Source organism: Podarcis tiliguerta (genome assembly GCF_965153285.1).
Source record: "Podarcis tiliguerta genome assembly, chromosome: 10".
NCBI lineage: Eukaryota > Metazoa > Chordata > Lepidosauria > Squamata > Lacertidae > Podarcis > Podarcis tiliguerta.
Window position 1 is genome coordinate 7737387 of NC_139543.1, and position 27771 is coordinate 7765157.

Below are 27771 nucleotides of genomic sequence, written 5' to 3' on the forward strand. Positions count from 1 at the left end.
ATTTGAGCACTTTTAAAACCACATTTTTGTATGTTATAGGACTCCAGTTAGAAACGGTATGAACTGGTCTCTATGCTGCTATCTCCTGTGTCTGGGTTTTCCTGCATGTTTCCATTGTTGTCTACAGGCGGCTCTCACTTCCATACCAGGGTTGATAGAATGGGTTCTAAAGAACCCACCTCCATCTCTGTCTCCTGGCTGAGAATGCATGAGGATGACGACAGCACTCTAAACCAAAGCCATGCCATATTGTATTACTGGCTATCTCATCTTTCTTTAAAGTGTCAGTCACTTGAATAAAAACAAGTTTCATGCTAAGACAAGATTCCGAGTAGCTTCCCTTTTACCATCAGGTTATACAAAGTCCAAACAAAGACCACATATTGTGCACTTTTTGCAAATTTCAACCATTGTTTTTAAAAAGCACCTTATTAATTCAGGATATCTGCTAAGCTCACATTAACAAACACATAAATATGAAGTTGCAGTACAAATGTACTTGATGATATGCCCTCCATTAGCAGCGTGCTGATTTGAGGCAACAGTGGCTTACAAGGCTGGAGTTTATAATTCTTCAAGTGTTTTGAATGAATGAAATGCACGACTGCTGAAGACCGTGCCACCCTTTTCTTCTGGCTTCTTGTATTTCACCAAGTATCCTTAATTTCTTTTTCGGGGAGGCCGACTATGAAAGCAGTGGTGGCAACACTATGATCTGGGCTACCAGAGCAGTTTCAATCCCACGAAGAGGCTCAGCTGTACAAGAATATGAAGACATGGAGTGACTAGTGTTCTCATTAGGGCTATCCATTCCTCACGTCTCCAAAATTAAAGCTGCAAAATGCTGGGAGGTACTTTGCCAAAGACCTGTATCATCCGATCCAAGAAAGATGGGTGGAATGTAAACAAAGTCCCCAGGTCCTTAAACATTGAGATAAACTATGCTGCTGCTTCATTCATTTTGGCTATCCATGTTCCAGGTCTCCTTCTGCTTTATTCTCTTCCTTTGTTTGACCAACGGTTCTCAACATTCCTTCTTGGGTTGCTGGTGAAACTTGTTTATTCCATGGTAGAGGACTTCTGTCAATTCCTAGCTAGCTCACTGCAGTTCTCATGCCAGCCCAGGCTCCTTTTTTTTTTACATACAGCTAATATCCTTTGAACAACCTGTTGAGCCATGTAGGAGGGAAAAGAAAATGGAAAACGGCATGTGTTAGATGTAATGAAGATAGTTATTGAGACATCGCTAAAGCATTCTTCTTTCCCCACCATCCTTTTCCAGCCCAATTATTTTTAAACAAAGCATAGCACACATTCAAGAGCGCTCCTACATGACTAACAAAGCTCAAAAGTAAATTCATCCCAGCTCTAGCCACAGAAAACAGCTCTATTGTCTCTTATTCAGAGTGGTACTCATTACGTTTATTCAAACTCTGAGGGGGAAATATTTAATAGGTCCCCAAGCAGTCGTTTTTAGCAACATCTCCACTTCCCCAATGAAATCCGCTTCCCAGTCAAAGACCCTAGCCTTCAAAAAGTATAACACTACCAAAGAGGAACTGAAATTGTTGAAAAACAAGATCTTACCTAGATTTCCTGCTGGAGTGCAGATTTGAGTCAGTGCTTGGGATTAGGCTGGCTTGATTATCCAGGACTATGACGCTCATTTATCTGTGTCAGGTTCAATTATAGGGACATTAGCAGACAAATGTACATCCTTGTCCCGAGTACTAGATAAATGTAGGGATCAACGGAAGAGGTAGGCACACTGGCTGCCTTTTTAAATCACTGGAACAACTGTTTACGTTTCTTACAATGTTTTCACTACTTCGAATCCTTTTACTTTGTAATTGTAGACTGGAAGTGAGTATTTAAAAAGTGGGGACATTATCCATCCAGCATGAGGCATCAAGGTGCAGCTAAGGATACTCTTTGCTAGGAAGACTATAACTGTCAAGCACTGAGGTTGCAAATTAAGTATATGGACTTCCCTGTGTCCAGAACTCTTTTTCAAGCTTTGGGACTGGAATCGTGGCTCTGAATTCTCTGTAGGAGTGGAGGGACACAAAAAATTATTTCCTCCTATCCCCAAAAAAGCAACCACATAAGCACTTACATCCAGAATAGCGTGCAAATCACAAGGCAAGCCTTTTGGAAGTTCCTGGAGTGTCTTGTTGTGTTGCACAGCTTGATATTTCACTCAAAGATCCTTAGCCTTCTGTTGGGATTGTCTGGTAATCTGGCAAACATCCTGCTTCTCAGCATATCAGATATTTTTTTGAATGGGATCTCTTTTTGGAAATCAAGGTTCATGGATAACTGTATGTCTCCAATTAGCACTAAGGGTTCCGACGTCCACATCTGACCACTTCTGTTGCCCAGCAACGCTCGCTTTACTGCCTCCAATTTTTATTTATTTTTTTAAAAAAATACTGTTTCTTTAGCATGGTTCCAATATCTAACACAGGCGAAACTTGTTGGGACAGAAATAAACAACAAGGAGAAAATAAACAGCCTAAAATGCATATCCTTGTCTTAAAATAGCTGTGAACCAGAATTACAGATGGCATATTTTTCCAGTGGTAGAAGAGGGGAATCTCAAAGCAACAAAACCTTGCCTTAGAAGAGCCTGCAAAGCAGCAAAATCAATTAACATCATGGGAGACCAGCACAAGCAAAGCTTATTGTCTGACATATTTCTCAAACGCTCAGATGGGATCCAAACAAAGAGCTACTTTAGGCATGCCCAAGAGCTTGGAAAAGCCCAGTGAGATTTGTTTACTTTTTTATTATTTCCGCAGCAGGCCCTCACATCATGTCACCGCTTCTCGGTGCCCCCTCCATTATTTGCCACATGACTTGGTAGGTTGTTTAAGAAATGCAAGCCCAAAAGGCAGCCCAGGTACATAGGAAACAAATGGTTTTGTGGCTCCCAGGCTTAACAAGCAGTGCTGTGCTAATAAGAGAGCAACTCACTTCTAAAAATGGCAAAAGAACAGTTATGTAATGCAAAGTTCAACAATATGCACACAGAAATATTTTTAAGACCACATGTTTTCTACTCTCTCCCTCTCATTTTACAGTGCTGCCAAGTATAGCAATGCAAAAATTAAAAATGGCTACGCTTTAGATTATTCGTCACAAATTTCTTAAACCAAAACACTTACTTTTTGGCAAGTCTCCAGTACTGGATGCTGAAACCGTCCTGCTCCTATCATGAGATGGAGTGCTTCCGTCTCTTTCAGTTACAGCTGATTCTTCAGAAACAGCTGAACCACAAGCTACAGAATCTAAAGCTCCAGAGAATACGGAAGCCGAGAATTCAGAAAACTGCGACTCAGAAATTTTATGACGTCCATTTGGCAATTCACCATTAAATTGTTCGTAGGAGCTACTATAGCTGTAATCATTTTTTGCATTTGGCTCATCAAGATTATATTGCTCAGTATTTGGGCATTCTTCCTCTTCATCATCTTCATCTTCAATCTGTTCTTCCAGCAAGAAAGGACCATTTATAACGTGGCCATTTGTTTTGGGGGATTCTATCCAAGTGGGATCTGCAGATTCTGAGTTGACAAGTTCTTGTTCAACATCATCGTCTTTCTCCGTGTTTTCTTTTTCTGTATCTTCCTTTTCATCCTGATCTTCCGTTTCACCTTAGGGATTAAAATATATAAAGACTAGATTACACTTTCTCTCAGAAAATTATGGCCTCTTAAAACCAAGTGGGGTAAGTATTATCAAGTATCATTTGAATTTTCAGTTTCAGTACGTGTTATGTAACAATACTATTTCATCTGAGATAGCAAAGGCAAAGTAAAGGACTGCATAAATTTGTGCTTATATAAGTAAAGCAGATAGTCTTCTATAGCTTTTGCCTGGAGGGGAGCTATTACCCTGGGGAAAACTTTTTTTATATCAATGGCTGGTTACTTCTACAGTTGCCCTCGCCAACAAAGATGTCTCTTCAGCATTTTATTTTGGCACCACTCTGAACAAAACTTAGTGTGCTAAGCCGGTGGTGCACCCTAATAGTAATGGCACTTATTGATTTCCATGTTCCTTATGCCCTCCGTATCAAAAAGCACCCTCCACTTGCAGGATGGAATTGGGGGTCTGCTCTTTGCAGAAAAGACATGCAAAGCCTTTTGCAGCTCATGGAATGAGTTTCATGGTTCTTTGGCTCTGACCGATGGCAGCCTACAAAACAGATGGTGCTCAGAGCATCGTTGCAACAGCATCTCTGGACACACTGCATCTTTTATATCAAAATTTAAGAAGACCCAACACTTACCATCCTCATTCCCAAGTTCTTCATCTGCTACCTCCTCTAACTCAACAGTTTTTAGCTTGACTTCTGGGTGGTATTCATCCTCTTGTTCATTGGATGATACAGTAGATGTTACATTTTCTTCTGTTTTTTTTCTTTCAGCTTCTCGCTCCAGTTCCTCTATTTCCTGCAAGCGCTTTTCTAGTAGCTCAGCCTGTCTCTTTTGCTTTTTTTTCAATTTCTTCTTTTTGTTTTTAGATATTTTTCCAATCTAAGAAATTTAACATAACATTACCATTTATTGATCCTTATAGCCATCCAATGTGAAGGTTAGGTTACCCTATAAAAGTCCAGCATCTGTGAACTGAGAACACTAATGCATAGTATTGCACAACTGACTTTCTATAAAATTGAAACTCAAGAGGCAATTCAGAGGATAAAGTAGCCTCAAGCTATAATTGCTTTGCTGACGTAAGATATACAAGCTGAATAGAGAGGCCCCATTATTTCTCACTATATAAACCACTGCAAGCACAGCATACCTATCTTTTAGGCTACAAACGGAACATATTGTCATCTGCACTAGACAAGTTAGTTGTTGGGTGCAATTAAATGTGCTAGGATTGTCCTTTAAACCCCCAATGAAAAGTTTATAGCATCTAAACCTAAATCTAAAGATTTTACACATCTTGCTAAATAACTGGCCTCCCTGCCCAGTCCCGAAAGTTCACTTTCAGGGGCCCTTTGCTAGGTGCCCCCACTAAATGAAGTGAGGCAGGTGACAACTGTACTTTATCATTAAAAAAACCCCTATGGTTATAGCTTGTACAAGTGAGGTTTAGAAACCATTGTTTGAACTTGGCTTCTTTTAAGCTAACCATAATTAAAGTCTTCCTTAGTCTGTCAGTTTGGGTGGAATGGCAACCCACATGGTTAAGCAGAAGCAAACAAGAACACTTCAGAACTCCTCCTCCCAGGTATGCAGGAGAAAAAGGTAATGCAAGATTAATTTAGACAAAAGATCCTATTTATAAACCAAAACTGTAGTTAAATAAGGAAAATGCTAACAATTTTAACTTTCAACTCTTTAAACAGGAGCCCTGAATACTCAAGAAGAATAACACAAGACTACTTACGGGTTTTTGCTGAGGGGCAGTACTCACTAAAAAAGAAAATAAAACAAAAGAGGAAAGAAAGAAAACACTTAAGAGTCAAATTTATGAAGTGATATGTGTAAATTCTGTGCAATAATCAGAAACATCTTCTAATGAGAGGCTGATGGTCGGGTACTACCTTAGATCATCTTTATCCAACCTAAAGTGTCTAGAGGAGGAGGAAGAGAAGAAAAACCTGCACAATTTCTGTGAGACTCTACAACCTTGTTAGGGCCAGTGAATGGGTTTTAGGTTTTAAGCCCTAAGAAAGTTCTTCTAACAAAAGATGAACAATATTGAAATATTACTAACAAAAGATGAAAAATATTGAAATATTACTCTTTTCCAACCTTACAATGTTAAATTATTTGCTTGTAAGTAATCCAGTTCCTAGTTCATCCATTTTACTGATACAGACTATAAAAACTTTTCAAGATTCTAATACTACCAAAGACCACATAAAAGAAACATGGAAACAATGCACAGTGGTACCTCTGGTTATAGATGAGATCCGTTCCGGAGGCCCTCCGTATCCCGAAAAATCTGTAAACAGAGGCGCCCTTCTGCGCACGCACACGGTGTGCAAACACTTTGTTTGCAACCCAAAGATTGCATATCCAGAGGGATACATAACCTGAGATAAAAAGGTAAAGGTACCCCTGCCCGTATGGGCCAGTCTTGACAGACTCTAGGGTTGTGCGCCCATCTCACTCAAAGAGGCCGGGGGCCAGCGCTGTCCGCAGACACTTCCGGGTCACATGGCCAGCGTGACATCGCTGCTCTGGCGAGCCAGAGCGGCACACGGAAACGCTGTTTACCTTCCCGCTAGTAAGCGGTCCCTATTTATCTACTTGCACCCAGGAGTGCTTTCAAACTGCTAGGTTGGCAGGCGCTGGGACCGAACAACGGGAGCGCACCCCGCCGCGGGGATTCGAACCGCCGACCTTTCGATCGGCAAGCCCTAAGCGCTGAGGCTTTTACCCACAGCGCCACCCGCGTCCCTACATAACCTGAGGTACCACTGTATTATTAAAATATTCCACTTACAAACCAGTCAAAGCTAAATTTTGGGGGCTTCAGTTTAGTAAATAAGTAGTAAAGGTAAAGGGTCCCCTGCCGGTTAGGTCCAGTCGTGGATGACTCTGGGGTTGCGGCGCTCATCTCGCTTTACTGGCCGAGGGAGCCGGCATAAAGCTTCCGGGTCATGTGACCAGCATGACTAAGCCACTTCTGGTGAACCAGAGCAGCACACGGAAATGCCGTTTACCTTCCCGCAGGAGTGGTACCTACTTATCTACTTGCACTATGACGTGCTTTCGAACTGCTAGGTAGGCAGAAGCAGGGACCGAGGAACGGGAGCTCACCCCGTTGCGGGGCTTCAAACCGCCAACCTTCCAATCGGCAAGCCCTAGGGTCTGTGGTTTAGACCACAGCGCCACCAGTAGACATTAAAGGGCTGCACACACCCTGACATTACACTTAGATGTTACAGAATGCATGCCTTTTCTGAGAGACTACCACCTCCATGTGATACATTATAATGTATTAAGTGTGAGGAGTTAATATGGTCCACAGTATGAGATGGCCATTACAAGGTGGCAATGACAAACTGACAAATTGCTTATTCTTTTTTAAGTATAGCTGATTGATGTCCTGAATAATACACAAAATAGTAAGAAAAGCAGTACTGCTTGTTCAGCTTATTTAATTAAGACTTCATGCATTTCAGACAGGACTGAACCCAGTTTCACAGCTCAAAGGCAATGAAATATAAGGGACTTATTTGGTGTCTCGTTTGCATGTAGCTATATATATATATATATATGCATGCATATCGCTCTCTGCATATAAAAGAAATCCCCTTCATGTGTGAGGAAGTGGGATACAGAGGGCAATATCTTTAAAAATGCTGCAAGATATAAGAGTGCACACCTAAAACACAGTTTAAAACTTAAAACTGGGGAAATGTTCCAGATCACATTAGCTCATATGAATGTTGCATTAACAGCAGGAAACCAGTATAAATAAAGCTTGTAATTAAGGTTTTTCTGCCTACCAAAAATGCAGAAGTATATGAAGAATTGCAGCACTCGGATTGTTTTGCTACATTAAAATGAACACTTCTTATACATTATTCATATGCTAATAACATTCTTAAACATTCAAATTAACCACGTTTAAATTTACTATTCCCATTAACTAAAACTAATTAAATGTTGCTGCGGCAAGTATGCGATCTGTTTTTACTTAAAGGTAAAGGTAAAGGTACCCCTGCCCGTACGGGCCAGTCTTGACAGACTCTAGGGTTGTGCGCCCATCTCACTCAAGAGGCCGGGGGCTAGCGCTGTCCGGAGACACTTCCGGGTCACGTGGCCAGCGTGACATCGCTGCTCTGGCAAGCCAGCACCAGCACCGCACACGGAAACGCTGTTTACCTTCCCGCTAGTAAGCGGTCCCTATTTATCTACTTGCACCCGGGAGTGCTTTCGAACTGCTAGGTTGGCAGGCGGTGGGACCGAACAATGGGAGCGCACGCCGCTGCGGGGATTCGAACCGCCAACCTCTCGATCGGCAATCCCTAGGCACTGAGGCTTTTACCCACAGCGCCACCCGCGTCTCTCCTGTTTTTACTTACTGAGCGTTTAAAAGTACGGCCGTACCTGCAGAGCCAGAAGGAGGAGGAGCTCCTGCTTTCTGCCACTCCGTTGCTTCCGCAGCCATTCGACGCACATAGGTGTCATCCACGCACATCAAGATGTTCTCTGGCTTGATGTCTGTATGGATGATCTTGCACTTGCTGTGGAGGTAATCTAGACCCTGCAGTACCTGGTTTGCAAACCAATAAAAGGAAGAATAATTTCATTACAATGAAAGTTTCCTCCACTCATTGCATCACAAGAACTCAAAAGGCTACATGTGGACATCACTTTAAAATACAGTGGTGCCTCGCAAGACGAAATTAATTCGTTCCGCGAGTTCTTTCGTTGAGCGAGTTTTTTTGTCTTGCGAAGCACCACTGCAGTTAAACACTAACAACGGCGGGGAGGGGCGGGGAGAAGCAGGGCAGCTGCCGCAGCCGGTACCTCGGAGTCACCCGTGCCTTGTGGCCACAACGCGACGCGGCTGCTGGAGGGCGGCGGGGCTCAAGAGCGCGACTCTGGCTGCAACGCTGGCTGCTGGCGGCAGCGGCTCTCAGAAGAGCGCGCGAGGGCGGTGGGCAGCGGCGCGAGGCAGCCGGAAGGTCGGAAGGAGCCGGAAGAGTCGTCAGCCAGAAGGTGGGAGGGAGCCGGAGGAGTGGGGAAGCGAGCGTGCGTGCGTGCAGTGACCGTCGCCATGACAGGAGAGGCAGGGCTGTTTCGTCTTGCGAAGCAAGCCCTTAGGGAAATCCGTCTTGCGAATCACCTCAGAAAACGAAAAACCCTTTCGTCTAGCGAGTTTTTCGTCTTCCGAGGCATTCGTCTTGCGGGGTACCACTGTACATACATACTTGGGAAGAGAAATGACTAATCTAGTTCACAGAACTTCAGTTCCCATCATCCCTGACCACTGGCCTTGCTAGCTATACCCCTTTGCTGGATTATGCACATAAACTATGACTAAAATATTCGTAATAAAAATATTAGGGCACCTTGTTCTTCTTTCAATCAGATGACGTATGTTTTAGTAAAATAACTGGCACTTTTTCAGCAACTAACTTCTTGTGGAAAAAGCATTTTTCACTTCAGCTACGTGCTGTTAAGTGATGAGATGAAATGCACATAGGATATATTTTAAAGGAATTGCTACTTAAATTGTTCAGACTTAAACAATTTAATCAAGCAAGTAATTGAAGACATCACATGCAATAGCAGTTTTAGAGAGATTTCTAAAAAAATGTAGTCCTATCAGCCTGGGTAGTTATCAATTTTGCAAGCAGAACTGAAGTATTAGCACATTTGTAGCTTTGTTGCATTAAACATCTTACCTGTCGAATTATACTTTTCACACAACGGATAGGAAGCCCCTGGTAGTTGGACTTAATTATCCATTTTAAAAGGTGATGTCCAAGTACTTCAAAAACCATACAGACATCTGAGATTCAATTAAGGATAAATCGTAAGTAATTTAATGACTTTCTAACCATCCTTACAAGCCCACCACACAAGAAAACATTTCACAATATTTCAACTGAGAACATTATCCTTTGTTCTTGTGTAACGTGAGTTTTCCAAAAATATATTTCAAGCATTTTGGTTTCCATCTTCTACTAGCAACTGGGGCATATCCTATGGTCTCACCAATCTATAGATGGGTGGGCTATGCATACATAAAGCAGTTGAATCAGATAATCAGCATATCCAGTTTTGACAGAGCCTATTTTGGGATCAAGCTCCTCTTCCCTACCCTCTGTTTCAGAGCATGGTAGGCAATGGTCTAGTGTAACACTGAACTGTCCTGGAGAAATGAAAGGGGTATGTGTGGGAAAGTTCCAACCACTTTTCCTTAATCCCGGTTTACATTATGTCTTTACTGACCTTGTACATATTTTAGCAGTGGTCAGTCATTCCACTTTGAACCCAACAGAAAAACCAAATCAATGTAAGCCTGCTAACTCATTCTCAAAAGAGACCCACTAAAATTAAGCAGGTCATAGATACCTGACCATTAACTTCAATGGGTCTACTCTTTTATAGCTAATTTTAACATGGAACTGCAAGAGCAAAATAGAGAAGCCCAGAAGATTTTTGGGTTGTAGTCAACTTTTTTATTTATTAAAATAATGTGTTGGCCATTTTTACAGAGCGGAAGGAAAATTTATTTAATACGAATTTCACAGTGTCAACATTGTCAGAAGAAGCCAAATATCCTAGACTAGAGTTTGAACTTATGTTCAGATCAGAACCTGAAATATGTTTTTTAAAAATCCAAACCAACAAAAACATACAGATAGCTTACTATAAAAGCAACAGAAAGAACAGGTACGCCTTCATTCATTTAAAAAAAAACACCCATAAAGATAACAGCTTGCAGGTTTATAAACAAACATGAAGCACCTCTCAAATACACATCGTTTCCAAGTCTACCACAACAGCTTATTCTAAATATCCATATAATATTTTCAGTATTTCCTTCACTGTTATGCACTAATAATAATAACAATATTTCTGGGTTGGATCCAGACTTGCACTCAGCCAAGTTCCATTAGCGCTGGAGGAATGAGGCAGGGTGAGATTTTTGCCAATTCCCACTTCTCATTGAAATAAAAAATAATTGAAGATACCCATTTCCTACAGTTCAAAGGCTGTGTTGAATAAGAATCCCCTATGTGAATGGAAGAAGCCCTTCCATTTGCAGAACATTATGTCTGGAGCCAACCCAATGTCTTAAAAAATTACCTGCTAGCCTAGTGTTTTACTTGAAAAAGCATAAAGGTTTCCTGTCTTTTAAAATCAAGACACTGGGAAATCAGCAAGGAAAAAAAAAGATACGTATGCCATTCATGCCAGAAATTTTGAAGTCATCAATTAATTGTACAACCATGTCTTTATTTGGATCACTAGGGTCACTTTCACGAACCTAAAAAAAGAAATGAAACAAGTCACTTAAATTAAAACTACCGTTTGAAAAAAACTGTAAAGTTATTTTTAAAGATACTGCAGCTAAAAAATATTACATGGTAGCTGCAATTTTACTTACTATGTTTGTTTTACAGAATCACAAAATTAAACACACACACACAAAGAAGCAATTTCATTTACACTCAGTCACTAAGCTTGGGAGTGTTATCATAATACTTACACATTTAAGTAACTTTATTTCATCCAAGGCTGTCTCTGTATAATGTTGAGCACTTTTCACAACTTTCATTGCAACAAACCTTTTCCCCCTTTAAAACAGGAAGTAAACAAGCTATCAGAGCCAATACTTTTTTTCCTATTTAAGACAGACATCCAATGCCCTACTGGAGAATAAGTACAACTTTAAAACAATTTGTGGCAAACTTCAATAATATTCAAGTAAGTGAATGATAAATTTAACCTTTTTCTCAATTATTATTTTTCAAACAGTTAGAGAGCAATGTCTCTTAAGGGTTATTAAAGACACATTTGACTCAAGGCAAAGACAGCATTAATATCCCTATACAATGGTACTTATGTAGGAGATAGACTAGAAACATTTATATAACCTCAGCTAGACTCCAACCCATTAGTTATTCAAAATAAATCAAAGCCACCATTTACATGTATTAGAACAGGGGTAGCCAACCTGGTGCTCTCTAGATGGGATAACTCAGTTGGTAAAACATGAGACTCTTAATCTCAGGGTCGTGGGTTTGAGCCACACACTGGGCAAATGTCCCTGGATTGCAAGGGGTTGGACTAGATGTCCTTTGGGGTCCCTTCCAACTCTGCAATTCTATGGTTCTGTGATTCCTATCATCCTTGACCAATAGCCACACTTGTTATTGCTGGTGGGAACTGTAGTCTAAAACATCTGGGGAGCAACAGGTTGGCTACCCCTGCTTTAGAGAGCTAGCATGCAAAGGAGGAAAGTTGTTGTTTCTTACTGCATATCCCAGCATAGCCAGACTGTAGAGAAGTGTCCCCATCCTAATTTCCTGATAACATGATACCGACCATTGAAAAGATCTCCAATTTTCACTGGATGATAGCCACCTTTCAAAAAAGAGTGGGGGGTGGGGGGCAAAATTAGCATTAATTTGATTACCTATACAACAGTGTCTTAGCATTTCCAAGTAGCTTTAAGCTGTACAGTGGTACCTTGGGTTACATACGCTTCAGGTTACATACGCTTCAGGTTACAGACTCCGCTAACCCAGAAATAGTACCTCGGGTTAAGAACTTTGCTTCAGGATGAGAACAGAAATCGTGCTCCGGCAGGGCAGCAGCAGCAGGAGGCCCCATTAACTAAAGTGGTGCTTCAGGTTAAGAACAGTTTCAGGTTAAGAATGGACCTCCGGAACGAATTAAGTATGTAGCCAGAGGTACCACTGTAATCCTAAACGTACTTACAAGATGTAGTGTCCAATATGGCAATTAACAGGCCCGTTAGTAGGCCCATTACAATTAATAAACATGACTAAGTTAGGTCCATTCATTTCAATAGGTTTAATTTCAGTAAAACTTTGCTGAATACCATCCTAATGAGCAAGTCTCACTGAACTTGATTTCAAGTAAACATGTATATGATTGCACTGTCAAACTTGTTCTTCAACTTTAGAAAAAATATCAGATATGTCAGGAAGTTGCTTGTATAGTTCAATCTATATTTGCTTCTATAGAAAGACGTCAAAAACAAGAAAATCCTGTTGGAACCAGGAAATTAATAGGAGTGTGAACTCAGTTTCAACTAAGAGTATTGTGTTCAGACCAATGTTCCAGTTTAAAGCTGCATTTAAACCTGATTTTCTTCCCCTACAACTGGGATGAACAATTTTATCAGGGTCCAAACAGTGGTCCAGAAATTAATTATGTGCAGGCGTCATAATAAATCTGGCACCATCTAAGAGCACTGAGCTTCCCAAGTTTGAATCACATGCTCCCAAGCATTGCATTACATACAGGAATTCTGATTGACATATTGCACTCACAAGGTTTATAATATTAATGTATGGAACCTCTCATTATATATTTTATAAAACCTTTTCCTTGCTAATCAAGCTGCAGCCAGTTCCGCCACCACCATCCTCCCCACACCCCTCTGTAGTAAAATTTGGCAGAGCACCAAGAACTGGAGTGGGCCAGCAGACTGCCAATTGGCCATCCCTGCTGTACAACCTAATTATCAAGATGATTTTCTGCTGCACCACCTCAATTTTGAGCACAGAACATATTGTATCCAAAGTTCAGTACTAAGTTTCACAAGAGATCATACTTTTATTGAATTACATCAAGTATAATTCAAGCCAATGTTTTTTGAAAGGAATTTCTGCTTCTGACTTTGGGCTCGTCCACAACTTTGCTTGTCCCACCACTCTCCCCACTCTCCCCTGGGAAAACCTGCTCTTTACCATGGAATCAGAGCAATTGACATCTGCTCCAAGTGAGCGGTAAAGGTAAAGGGACCCCTGACCATTAGGTCCAGTTGTGACCGACTCTGGGGTTGCGGCGCTCATCTCGCTTTATAGGCCGAGGGAGCCGGCATACAGCTTCCGGGTCATGTGGCCAGCATGGCGAACCAGAGCAGCGCACGGAAATGCCATTTACCTTCCCGCCGGAGCGATACCTATTTATCTACTTGCACTTTGACGTGCTTTCGAACTGCTAGGTTGGCAGGAGCAGGGACCAAGCAACTGGAGCTCACCCCGTCGTGGGGATTCAAACCGCTGACCTTCTGATCAGCAAGTCCTAGGCTCTGTGGTTTAACCCACAGTGCCACCCGTGTTCCTTGCAGTATTGAGCAGTAAAGAGCAGGTAATCCAGGGGAACAGAAAGCCTCTCAGTCCCGTGCTTTCTAGGAGGCAGGACAAGCAAAGTGTGGTCAAGCCCTTAAACTAACTACTTCAGATGTCCAAAGCTTCAACAGCTCAATTCAGCAAACAATAGTTTGGCGAAGCTTATCTATAACTTGGAGCTTTGTCTGAGTAATGTAAAACATACAATGGTTTACTATTAGCTGACAAGCCAGAATTAAAAACCACAATTCTACATCATGCCTGCAAGCTATGGTTTGACATGACATCCAAATTCAAAAGCCACAGTTAGGGCCATCACTCGCCTCCACAGGCAGTTGCAATGTAAACACATCAATGATACCGTAAGTACATGGAGAACAAAAGCATAAACCACCACCACCCCCGACACACAACTCATCTTCAATAGTCTAATCTTGCTGTAGCCGTGGCTTTTACTGATTGTTTTCTGCATGGCAGACACTGCAAAAAGGTTTCCAGTACACAAGAAAGTAATTAAAATAAAAAGAGACCCCAAACTATACGGCCACAATGCCAACATGTTTGCTACCAACACATGCAGACTGAGAAAAGGTACATGCATAATAATTATGGAATCCCAAATCCATTCTGCTCAAGCCTTTTCATGATGAACTCAGCTGTGAACCACTGTGTTCTTGAGTTTAATTCCACTTTTCTATCCAGCCCTCAACTGAGTACAAGTTCAAAGGTTGCCTACAGGCACTTTAGGATTCTGAGTTAGCAACTGTGGTGAGACAGTGGTGAGAGAGGGCAGAGGATTTCCAAAACCTGCTACCTAAACTCCTTTTAAATGCCGCGGATTGGGATTTTCTGCATGCAGGCCCTTTGCCAGAGAGCCATATTCATACTTCAATGCCAGTTGCTGCCATCCATAAACAGTAAGACTTGATTTAAATCATTTTTTTACAGAAAGACTCATTCTTGCTGGTATAATCTTAATATTTACAACCAGATGTAGGTTTCATTTTTGGAATAATAAATTTTCAGTGTAGTTTTTACAGTTATACCAAAAATTACTGATTTGGATATAGTATTAGAAATACATAGACAATTGTTAAATTATTGTTTATATTTGGACAACTTTTCTGCTGTACTTTATTGGAAGGAGAGAAAAAATCATTTCCTTAATAACAATTTAAACAACTTGTAACAACTTAAACATTATAGCATATGTATCCATGATTGTTAACTGATGTGGTTAAATGGTTTAAAAAACAACAACAACAACCAGACTGAGTTTCAGCACAGGTGAAAAACTTAAATCAAATCCTTATTTCCTGATGAATAGCCTTTGGACTATAATGTAATTTAAATAGAAAACTATCTTTAGAAAGATTTTTCCTCCAAAAGCATTTTATTTTAAAAATCCAATTTTAAAAAAATAAATCCAAAATCTTTTATTTTTATCCACCCTGCTCTGCAATTTTCCATGGCAATGTCAATCTGCTTTTACAAACACTGCTCTTTCCCACAGTTAAGAGGGAGGGAAATCTAATGAGAAACGGTTTTATAATAAGCTATGGGGTTACGATGATAAAATAATTTAGCTTGATGCTATTTGTCTTTAAATGGTTCAGCGGGTATCATCTATCTGTTACGAGCCTGAATAGATACACAAGTTAGGTTTCTGCCAGCATTCAGCTACACTATCTAGATGAGGAGAGGCAGTACTGGAAAGAAAGTGACGTTTTTGGACAAAATGCTCAGGTGACGATTGTAGGGGACTTTGAAAGAAATTAAGGTAGAGGGGCAGAAACTTTCCAGAGACCAGTGCCTAAAAAAACAGGAACATGCTGACAGCTGTCCTAAGTGTTTCAGGAGACAATTAGTCTGCTCTCATGAGTAGACCAGCCAATGATAACACGGTAGTACACATGTCACCACTTTGCCAGCAGTCAGGCAAAGTAAGGAAGCGTGCTTTCTGATCACATCCAGGGACTCTGGTAGGACGGAACTGAGACAAAGAACAATGTATGCTTGGAGCCTCAAACCAACATTTGGCACAATGCCTAAATTGAACACTGTTACATACTAAGGGTTTAGAGTGCCTGGTACTGTGAAAAAGAACAGAATCTGAAAAAGTACAAGGATTTCAGTATACAGATCAAGGACCTAGATCAGTGGTGGGGAACCTCTGGCCTGAAGGCTTGATTAGACGCAGCAAAGGGTCCCGCTGTCCCACACCAGACATCATTTATGATATTGGGTGTGGAGCAGATTAAAGATGTGGCTATAAAGGAACAATCAAGAACCTTAAAGTATGCTCCCCATTGTTCCTTGGCAAACAGAAACTGTATTTGGCCTTTAAATTTAGCAGAAGAAGAAAACTCTGCTGGGATGAGTTCCACTCAGGAGCTCCCAACTGAAGCTGATCTCTGCCAAAAGCGGGGTGTGAAGCCACAGCCAATTGGCAGTGGCTGCGAATCCTGCTTCTTTTGCCAACATAGTTTTAAACCAAGCCATGTGGGTAGAGGAACATTTAGCAAGCCAGTTTGCAAAGGAAAACACTTCAGCTAATGCCACTATGATTAACAGGTGGGTGGATCTAGTTTCCCACTCTTGAACTAGATGCAGCTACCTCCAAGGAAAAACACTTCAGAACCCCAGTTGTAACACATTGGCCACACATCACAGCGGCCTGGATCACATTTAAAGTAAACTAATCCGAACTATGGCTTACCAGGGCCACACAAACAAGATGGCTCCTGGAGAACAGCTTGCAACCACTTTGCTACCCCACAGTCCTTTTATCTCAGAATGGCACAGCAAAGTTAGACTTTGTCCTGTGCTTTCTAGGCACAGGTCAGAACAGTTTGGCCTGTACCCCGCTGCTTCCCCCCGGAAAACCTGCTCTTTAGTGCTAAACTGGAACAAAGAGCAATCCGTGGAAAACCTAGTTGCTGTTTGTTCCGATTCAGTGGTAAACCACAGGTTTTCCTGGGGGAAAGCAGCGGGACAAAGTGTCATCTGAATCCCATTTCAAAATTAAGCTTTCTCTCCTTAACCATGAATCAGATTTGTTCTTGGTTTGGCCTAGCATTACATATGACACAACTGACGTCTTACACTGATTGCTTCACTATATATGCTTTGCTGCAGCACATAACACCAAACCTTGCAGATGTACAGACAAGCAGCAGCACTCCATATCCCCATGCCTTACATACAAATTCACGAGACTCCCTAGATTGCCAATGTGTGCTGGCACTGCCAATCCAAGTGAAAATGATTCCATAAATACTCCTAAATTTGTTTGAGAAGCCCATGCTTCAAAGTTCTTAATAAAAGTTTTGGGGTTCCCTGGCTTCATTTTAATCCAGGCTGGTGAAGGGCTTATTAAACAATGCTAAACCCAGGTAATAGGGAAGCCAAAGAATTCAAAGGGAGGAGACACAGAGTGGTAGGGAGTGCATAATCCTGTGGCACAGTTTCCAATCTCAATTTAATTTTTACATCTACACTGGACCATTCTTTATACCACTGTGTTTTCTTCAAGTGCTGGCATTCTATTTACACTACCCACCATGTTAATTTCTGGCTATCTATTCTAAAGAGTCATTTTTCACATTCGTATCTTACTTCATGTGTAGAATTTATGCTCCTACAAAGCATACAAAGAACCAAATTGTGCACCAGGGGGTGCGGGGAATGAGTCGTTTGGAAACAACAACATTGGTAACCTGAAAGTGTCTCTTTAAATCTGGCACTCCGAAGGTCATAAAGAGCTGTTGTGCAATTTAGCTCTGTATTGAAAATAATGTGATGCTTCATATGACGACTGAATGCTCTTGAAGCAAAAGGAATAGAAAAAGCAGAGATTACTCTTCCAGAGCATCTCATGAATGTACCAGTATTCTTAGCTGGAAATTCCTGCCTTTGTGAATTGGATGAATGGGAGACATCCCCAGAGCTGGACCAACATTAGCAAAGACAAGGGTTGACAGAAAAAATAATAAACTCTTCAGGCTGTGCAGTTTGCTCACACACACTAACCTTTGCAATAATCTGCAGGGTCTTCTTGCTCTTCATCATCGGATCCCAGAATCTCCTCCTCTGGCTCTGGAGGGGCTGGCTCTGGCAAAGGTGGAGGTGGAGGTGGCGGGGGTGGTGGCGGGGGTGCAGAGGGAACTTTCTGTTGAGGCTCTGGCCTGCAAATGCAAAATGGTACATTCAGTAAAGAATACTCTTGCCAAAATTACCCTGTGAGCACTTTATATTTCCTTTCTTGCCATTTAACAGTGCAATCCTAACCATGGCTACTCAGAAGTAAGTCCTATTACATTCAATAGAGCCAGCGTTTGGAAACATCTCAAAATCCAAATCCATCTAACCGCCAGGAAGAGAAAGAGAAAGAACTAGTATATATTTAATAATAATAATAATAATAATAATAATAATAATAATAATAATTTTTATTTATACCCCGCCCTCCCCAGCCAAGGCCGGGCTCAGAGCGGCTGCGAGCACCAGTGGCGTAGCGTGGGGGGTGCAGGAGGGGCCGGCCGCACCGGGCGCAACATCTGAGGAGGGGGCGCGCTCGCACTCGCAGCTCTCTGCCCCTACCTGGCTCACTCACTCTCTCTCACTGCAGTGCTGGCTGTGCGAATCCGATCCGAGCCGCCGGGTCGCCGCCCACTGTGGAGGGGAGGGTGCCAGGCGTGCGGTGCGGTGCAGAGAGAGAGCGAGGGACTATCTGGGGGAGGGACAGTGCAGCGGGCGGGGGGGGCGCAAATTACTTGCCTTGCCTTGCCCTGGGTGCTGACAACCCACGTTACGCCACTGGCAAGCACCACTATTATGCTGCATATTGGCTACAAACAATGGCCCTGACAATGCTAAGGAATATTGCAAAATGTAGTGTAAGTACAAGAAAAATCTGTTACAAACTCCAGAGTATGATACAAATGGGCCTTTGAAGATGAGTTCCATCTTCATTTTTACAAAGTTTTGAGGAGTATGTCAAAGGAACACGGCATTAACAATATTTAGAAATCAGCATAGCAGATTTTTAAATCTAAAAGAGGATCTAATTCATAGATTTCCTTCACAGATTTTTATAATACCAAGCTAGCAAATTAAGAGATTCATCCAGCAAAAAGAAAATCAAATAAGCCAAATATTTAAGACAGCAGCAAAAAAGAAACAAAACCCTCAAGATTTTTTTGTTAACTCAAGATTTCTGTGCAAATGTTTCAAATACAGAATTCTTTATTAAATCAGCCAAATATTTATATGAGAAGAAATCTATAGCAAGTCATGTTTTCAAATGGACCTACTGCACCCCATATGCAAAACATGGTAGATTTCCTATATTGTTTATACAGTAAGTTTAAGTAAGTTTTGTGATGAAAAGATAAAGCCAAGTCAAACTTGCTTTCTTAGATAATGTTCAAAACAAGGATCTCCTTAAAAAGTAATTAAGCAACACTAACAAAACTTGTTGAGTGGTACTGAAGGCTATTTTATATAATTAACTATACATTTTAGAAAGTAAAGCATATTCTATGGTTTCGCCTGACAAACCTGATGAGGACTTGAGGAGCATGTTAGAATATAAACACATTGCAATTGAATTAGAGATCAAAATCAAAATCAAAATCTTATTCTTCAATTATGACAATGGATTAAAGACAATCTATGTTAGTATACAGTTGCAACCAAAAAATATTCAACCCCCACTACAAATCAGGTTTAGCAAAATTTACAGACTTTCAGCTGTTTGCAATGCGCAAATCAAGCAAAAGCAATTGAAATAGGTCAATCCAAAGGATGCTTCAAGTGGTTTCATCAAATTCAGCTGAAAATGCAACTTATACTGCAACTTAAACCTGATTTGCAATGGGGGTTGAATGATTTCACTTGCAACTGTATCCTTTCAATAAATTCACAACTTGGTTCCTTCTTAAAATTGGACAGAGGATAGAAAGCACGGAAGGAATTGTGATGCTCAGGCCAGTTATGTTTCAGATGTCACACAAAACCAAGATGACAAGGAGCCTTTGACTGACGCCACCTATGTTACCAATGATGCCTTCACTCCATTACTAGTTTGGGGCAAACTATAGTTGAAGATTCTTTTGGGGGGAAGACTACAATTCCCATCATCCCTGACCACTGGTCCTGTTAGCTAGGGATGATGGGAATTGTAGTCCCAAAACATCTGGAGGTCCGAGATTGCCTATGGCTGTTCTTCCTTTTATAGGCCTGGAGCAGACTAGTGTGAAACACCTTTCTTTCTCATTGATACCACAACTGTGGGCAAATCACAGCTGAGTACAGAGCAAATCTCTCTTCATTCAACTACCTAATCCACTTCCACCTCAGCATCTCATGCCTGAGGAAGGATCTGAAGTTATCAGTTTGTTAGAAGGAAGATATAGTCAAAACAGAACAATGGCAGCAACTTCCCAGATTATGGAAGCAATCAACTCATTAATAATGTACACACCCATTCATAAAATCCCACCAACCAACAAAATGAGTACATGAAAAAAATGCTCAACAATTCTTCCCAGTCCACCAATAAATAAAAACTCAGTTTCACATTTAATCAATCTTGCATAACACAGGAGACAACCTCGCAAACTGAAATTTTCACAATTTAAAATGCTTTTTACATAATAATGCTAATATATCTCAGTAGGTTGCTGTTCCATGTATTTTAAGAAGGTGTGAATTTTTTCTGTGCACAAAAACAGGAGTAATAGTATATCCAAATAGCAATACCGTATTAATATTGCCTGCTATACTTCAGTGTTCCTATGGCAACTGGCTCAGATTTCTATTCCCATCACCAACCGCCAAAGACAACTCTATGTAAGGAGAAAAATGGCTTTAAGTGTGTCTGTTCAGAAAAACTTTACCAGGCAAAGTTAAAAATGAAAGCTCTGGAATTTTGGGTCTTGAAAGATAAATGACTCTTCTGTAGTTCCCATGTGTTTTGTGATAATCAAACTCTAAATCAAAAAATTGACTTATGTTACAGGATTTTTGACAATTATCTTCTTCTTCATTACCCACCCACCACCCTAAGGTTACAGGGTGGGTTACAAACATTAAAACACAATATTAAAAACATTTTTAAATGTTATGATTTTTTCCACCAGTCCAGACAGGCACACACAAACATATCAGGTAGTGTAAATACGTGCTAGTAGAATCTGAATTGCATTAAAATAGACTAGGAAAAGCCTTATTCTCTAGGGAAATTGAATCTAAACTACATTTCAAAACCAAAGCACACGTTGCAAGCCTAAGTACATGTCTGCAGGAGAAATGTCAGTCACTGCAGCCAACCATCTCATAAATGGATGTTTTAAGGAGCAAACAGGACAATGTAATTCAGTTTCACTGGGTGACATCCAGCACAGCATATGCAGGCACTTGCTAGTGAAATGGCACTTTCCCTTCCTTTTCTCTCCTCTCCCTACAGCCCAGTGGATTCCAAAAACTGCTCTGGGGGATAAGGGCATGAACAATGGACCGAAGGAGGAAGAAGAGAAATGCTAAGTTCTGCTGTACAAGCTGATTTTCACTGTTCATATAGGTGGACATCTTTAGAGCTTGCCACTTTGTATTAGTAACCATAAAATTTCTGGGTGAAAATAACCTTTTTCCTTGGTTTTTCAGTTTTACTTTTCAATTTTACTTTACAGTGACTACTTTCTTCAGAATTAATTCTTCACTACATTGCATTAGTGTTAAGCTGCACTTAATACTTCAGCCTTTTAGTGGGCTTTAATTATCATACTCCCACACTATTATCACTGTTTACAAACATTAAAAACTCCCCCCTCCAGCTATTCTTGTGATTAACAGAAAAACACCAACAACAAAAAATGCTCTAATTAGTTTTGGCTAAATGCTTGCTCACTTTGTCTATAATCTTGGATCTTCTTGCATCCTCAAATACCTACTTCAGCTTAATTAAAACCCTTGTATATTAGTCTGATACCCCAATGCAGGGCATACTTATCTTTACATTAAATTTGCCAATGTGTTTTACTTGTTGCCGATAAACAGTTCTTTCTGATCTTAATAATGAACTTTTTAGTTCCAGGGGCATTTGGGAGAATTTATGGAACAAGAATACGTGAGTAAAATAATAACATGTTGCATACTTCAAAGGATTGAAATATTTCCTTTTGCTCCCAAGCAGAAACAAGGAATTGTATACTTCCAAACATGATCTGGCTTTCCGCTTGACCCTGTTGAGATGGTCACTAAAAGGAAAAAGGAAAAAAACTAGCTAAATCTCTCAGGATCTGTAAATCTACTCCATCTCTTCCCCTTCTCTAGCGACAAGGTGAGCATCTTTTCTTCATTCAAAGAGCTACAGCTAACTGTTATTTTGCCAAAGCTTACTTTCAAAGAGACAAAATTATTATTGGCTGCTGTTTACATGTTCCTACACTGGCTAGCATTCTGTTACATTGCTCCTGCAATGTTTGTGTAGGTATTTTGGCTAGGATGCTCTCCTGGTTCAGATTGGAGTGCCACCTTCCATTTTGCCTGTTCCATTTTGGACAGCATAAACAGGCAAGTAGTTGCTTAAGGATCCTTTAGTTAAACCCCCAAAGATGCTAGGTGAAAAGAAGAAAATAAAAGGGCCCTTCCTTTGGTGCCCCTAATAGGCCAGATAGCTACTGCTCCTCCAGTTGCTTTACTTATTAGTATCACAAGAACCACAGAGGTGCAATGCTGTTTCAATGCTCTTTCAACAAGAAGTACAACTGACTTGTGCACAGCCCCGCTTCCTTCGACAAGCCTAGTGGGAGGCAGGCTACATAGATTTCCCTTGGAATGGGAAATACTCCTCAAAGACATATGGATTCTGAACAGTCCAAGCCTCACCAGATAATGGTCCAATCATGGCAACAGAATGCATTACACTACTCCTATACGCAAACCAAACCAAACCAAACCTCACCAAACCAAACTCATCCCAGGTGAGAGTCAGAGACCTGTCTCCCCTGCCTACAATTCTACATCCTGACTTGGGGAGGGGGGGTGAGCCCCTGCCCTGTGACTCCATGAAGTGTTGACCTAAAGCAATGAACCCTTTAGGATGATCCCACCACCTAGGGCAAGGTCTGGACCACACCCACACCCCAGCTGTACTGGCTCAGCCAGTAATCAAACAGCACCTACACTACAATTAATAGTATGCAAAAGAGGCACTGAGAAAAATTGGCTGGGTGAAAAAAGCTGCATTTAATCACAATTATAGTGTGGCATGTATGTAGGAGGAGAGAGAACCTAGTGGGTGTCATGCAGGTTTCAAGTTGCTCCTGGGACTGATGGGACAAAGAAGAAAAAACAGCTGATCCCACATGGCTCCTTTGGGAGGAACAGTAGGATATAAATTCAGTAAAGAAATAAATTGCTGAAATTATAAAATCCAGCAGTTTGACAGATCTGTCTCTAGCCTTAACCAAAGAACTCAGGTTCCCTGTAAGAAAGAGAACAAAAACAAAGAGAACCACGGAGGTATTTTATAGCAGCAAAGCTAGGAATTAAATTTTATGCGGAGAACAAGGTAAAAAGTAAGGTTGACAGAAGCCAAGTAGCAATACCCTGTGGCTGGAGATAACATAATCATCAAAAAAAATTAAAATAACATCTTGAAGTCCATTTTAGGAACTCAATCCTGAATGCCTAAACTTTGTATTCTTAAGGAGACAAAAGGCAAGTAAGCGGTGTTGGACCATAAAAAAATCAGACCATAGGGGTTTTTTGCATGGATCTACATGGCTTCCTTTGTTTTGTGGATGTCAAGGGTAAAATTATTCATGGGCAGAGAGCCAGTGTGGTGCTGAACTAGGGCCTGAGATACCAGGGTTCAGATCGCCACTCAGCTATGAAGCTCACTGAGTGACCTTGGACCAGTAAAGAAATCTCAGCATAACCTACCTCACAGGGTTCTTGTGAGCATAAAAAGGAGAGAGGAAGCACAATATATGGGACTGTGGTGTCCTTGTTTCAGTTCACATATTGTTTTGTAAAGTCTGATTCACCTTTAAATGCAAACCGGATTGAATTTCTCCACCTCACATATAATTAACATGGACAAGGGTAGTGTTCCTATCCTCTAGTCAGCAGGCCTGAGACCTCTGGAGTACGTACACACCCTACTCTCTAACTGATTCCAATCAATTCAGCCTGATGACATACCTGTTGATGTACAGCCCTTAAGAGGGCAGGAGGGGGGGGAACCACACAGGAAACACTGAGCAACCCAACTGTAGAATACCACTACAGTGGTACCTCGGGCTAAGTACTTAATTCATTCTGGAGGTCCATTCTTAACCTGAAACTGTTATTAACCTGAAACACCACTTTAGCTAGAGCCAGAGCACGATTTCTGTTCTCATCCTGATGCAAAGTTCTTAAGCTGAAGCACTATTTCTGGGTTAGCGGAGTCTGTAACCTGAAGCATATGTAACCTGAAGCGTATGTAACCTGAGGTACCACTGTAATACAATAAATGCATGAGCATCCATTAAGGTTAGGACTCACACCTAAAAGGATGTGCAAGAAAACCCTTCGGCGTCCCAATCACACTTTAGCATTCACTGCTTGCTGTAGGTGTGGTAGGAAAAGGCAATAATAATAATAATAATAATAATAATAATAATAATAATAATAATAAATTTTATTTATATCCCGCCCTCCCCAGCCGAAGCCGGGCTCAGGGCGGCTAACAACAATAAAACAGTACAAAAGTACAGCACAAACAACACTCTAAAATCATTCATTATAAAATTAATTAATTCAAGCCACTGGCAACCATTGGGCCAGAGCTCTGCGAAAATTGCCGAGGGAGGGAGTCAGGCTGTGCCCTGGCCAAAGGCCTGGTGGAACAGCTCTGACTTGCAGGCCCTGCGGAAAGATGTCAAGTCGCGCAGGGCCCTGGTCTCTTGTGACAGAGTGTTCCACCAGATCAGAGCCACGGCCAAAAAAGCCCTGGCTCTAGTTGAGGCCAGCCTAACTTCTCTGTGGCCTGGGACCTTCAAGATGTTTTTATTTGAAGACCGTAAAAGTTTCTCTGTGGGGCATACCAGGAGAGGCGGTCCCGTAGGTACGAGGGTCCTAGGCCATATAGGGCTTTAAAGGTTAAAACCAGCACCTTAAACCTGATCCTGTACTCCACCGGGAGCCAGTGCAGCTGGTATAGCACCGGGTGAATGTGATCTCACAGCGAAGACCCCGTAAGGAGTCTCGCTGCAGCAGTCTGCACCCGCTGGAGTTTCTGGGTCAGTCTCAAGGGCAGCCCCACGTAGAGCAAGTTACAATAATCCAGTCTGGAGGTGACCGTCGCGTGGATCACAGTGGCTAGGTCAGGGCGAGAGAGGTAAGGAGCCAACTGCTTAGCTTGGCGGAGATGGAAAAATCAATACCTTTCTCCTCTTTTGTCTTAGGAAAAAGCCCCCTCCCAGTTAACTGAGGCTTTAAGAGGCATCCTCATGCAACAACAAAGGTTCTATTTTATTCTAGTCTTTTGGGGGTGGCCTCCATTTTCCTTGGTTTTCCCACCCCCTCCATCTTCATTATTTTTGTATTCTGTTTTCCAAGGTCTCTGAGGGACCTTGTATCCGACCAGTGCTTTTGTTCAACCTCCATGACTTTCTCCCAAGGAAAGTTCCAAACGTTATGGAGCTCAAGGGAAGGGTTTGCCTAGCCCCGTTTCTCCATCACAGTATATCCCTTGTTATTTCTTGACAGCATGCTACACTTTGTAATCTAAGGGTGCCTAGACCTTTGAGAAGTCATAAGGAACAACCCAAGCAACTACAATGCCCCAGCGCAAAGGAAGATCTCAAGATCTAAGCAGAACCCAGAAATAGATAATGTTGGCACTCGGGCCTCCTGTGACTTTCTAACTCGCCAAGCAAGCATGTCACAAACACTGCCCCAGGCAGTGTCATTTATATTTGGCTTCTTTCTCTAACCTGAGTCAGCTCTCCATATGTATATCTGGTGCCCATTGCCTTCAGATTTTCTTGCTTAATATTCATTTCCCATCTCCTTTCTTCACCTGCTGCTCTGTCTCAGTCCTTTCCATCTCCTCCTTCTATAGATTTAGTGAAGCAATTATCAGTCCAATATGATTGCTGTGCATGTATCTAATATGTGTATTTTGTAATAAAACGAATATTTAATTACTTTAAACTCTGATTCATCATCTCCTTGGGCTTTTTGGAGGAGGGAGGAGGATATAAACTTAATAAATAAATAAATAAAATAGTGTCTTGGAAAATCTAGGTTTTGACATGACACATCATGATTCTTGGTTTCAATACACTTAACACACATTCCTTGGGTATACATTTGAAGCAAAATATTTCTGTAGACAAGGACACATGGTAGCAAATTGATGCTTATCCTATGGCCTGCCCAAGCCATTTTAGGTCCTCAGCTCCAGGACAGATTTTAAGGAATATGTTGGGTTAGAAGCAACACAGGTGCCTTCTGCAGGTAGAGAATGTTATAGTATGCTTCATTAAAAGTCAGCTAGAAAACTGTAGGAATGAATCAAACTCTCATTATTGAACCTGCAGACCACCCTGAATTCTCTAAAACAAACAAACAAACAAACAAACAAACAGTTTTTCTTCTTTTCTACACACCAGCCTCCTATCCAGGCTTGGGATGATAACCCATACATTCCAGTATGTCACAGGAGATGCAATAAGTTAAAAACTATTGGGAGCCAGCTCATCAGCGCATTAACATTATTTCTCAACAGTACTTTCTGGCATGAAGGCCTATCTAGCAATTGCTATTTATGGATCCTAAACCTTGATTCTTGACTACCCTGGTTCCCAGTACATAGGACTGTTTTCCAAAGCTTTGTAAAATGTGACTGGTGCAGAATGTTAACAGTTACCTGCTACTGGGGTGAGTATCCCCCCCCCCCCGCCGCCTGCACCTCTGAACATTTTATTTAACATTAACATTAAGGGGTAGCTATCTTGGCACACATATATGCATGTTACATGATTGCACTGGCTTTCAATTGCTTTCTTGGTAACAATGACCTTAGCAAGACTATCTGGAACACCATTGGTTCTTATATTCCTCATCATGGTGTCGTTTTCTTGGGCCACAATCTAGCTCAGAGGAAGAGGAGTCATATGCCCAGACTAACCAGGCCAAAAGGTGTGCCCTTCCTTGACTCCTCTAGCTGAGAAGGCATTGAATCTAGGCAGCACTCATCCTCAAGCCAGAGAAGCCAGCAACTGCAAAGTTGGGCAATGGCCTGTTAAAACAAGACATAGCTCCTTAGAGAGCGTAGGGCATCAGGTCAGCTAGCTCTCATAAGATTGAACCATGCTGCCAAGGCAACAATTCACTCCTGGTGAGTTTTGGCCTCCGTGATTCTGCTCAACTGTCTTCTGTCCCACCCACTCTTACTTGGTTGAGTCTCTTCAAGACCTAACAACTCTCCTAAAAATGTGGGTGCCCCAGACTCTATCTGACACCACCGTCCTAGACCCCAACCCAAGGATAGAACAAATACACAGTAACTACAGTGGGAAATGACATCTGAACTTCAATGAGCCTTAAGCCAATATAGGCAAAAGCACAAAGAAGGCATTCCCAGTAGCCACTCCACAACTACTGAACTCCCTTCTCCTAGAGGAGCCTGCCCAATCTTAAACACCCTGCAGAAGTACTGGGGAAACCCCTTTGCAGCCGATTAATTTATTTTTAATCAATTAAGTTTCATGTTTTTGTCCCATTTGTTTAATGGCGTCAGCTACCCCAACTCACGTAACTCCTCAAAAACAAAAACATCACAACATAGCTTACAATAGACAATATTCCAATCAAACACAGCTCCTGGGATGTCAGGTACCGAGAGCAGGTCTGTGTTGCACCATAGAAAGCCCTCAAGAGAATTCAAACAC

At 41.5% G+C, this 27771-nt stretch overlaps 1 protein-coding gene across 7 annotated transcripts in view; it reads right to left on the reverse strand.

Annotated features, from left to right (window-relative positions):
* The window catches only part of SRPK2 (SRSF protein kinase 2), an 89113-nt gene that overhangs the window by 16959 nt on the left and 44383 nt on the right, over window positions 1-27771 (reverse strand). For all 7 annotated transcript variants that reach the window (XM_083399618.1, XM_083399620.1, XM_083399621.1 and 4 more), the window contains 9 exons: window positions 17852-18006; window positions 11972-12080; window positions 11203-11290; window positions 10893-10980; window positions 9389-9495; window positions 8085-8250; window positions 5407-5432; window positions 4295-4541; window positions 3168-3656 (listed from right to left, as the gene is read on the reverse strand). In XM_083399618.1, coding sequence (XP_083255744.1) covers window positions 3168-3656; window positions 4295-4541; window positions 5407-5432; window positions 8085-8250; window positions 9389-9495; window positions 10893-10980; window positions 11203-11290; window positions 11972-12080; window positions 17852-18006 — 1475 coding nt within the window. The remainder of the gene's footprint in view (window positions 1-3167; window positions 3657-4294; window positions 4542-5406; window positions 5433-8084; window positions 8251-9388; window positions 9496-10892; window positions 10981-11202; window positions 11291-11971; window positions 12081-17851; window positions 18007-27771) is intronic.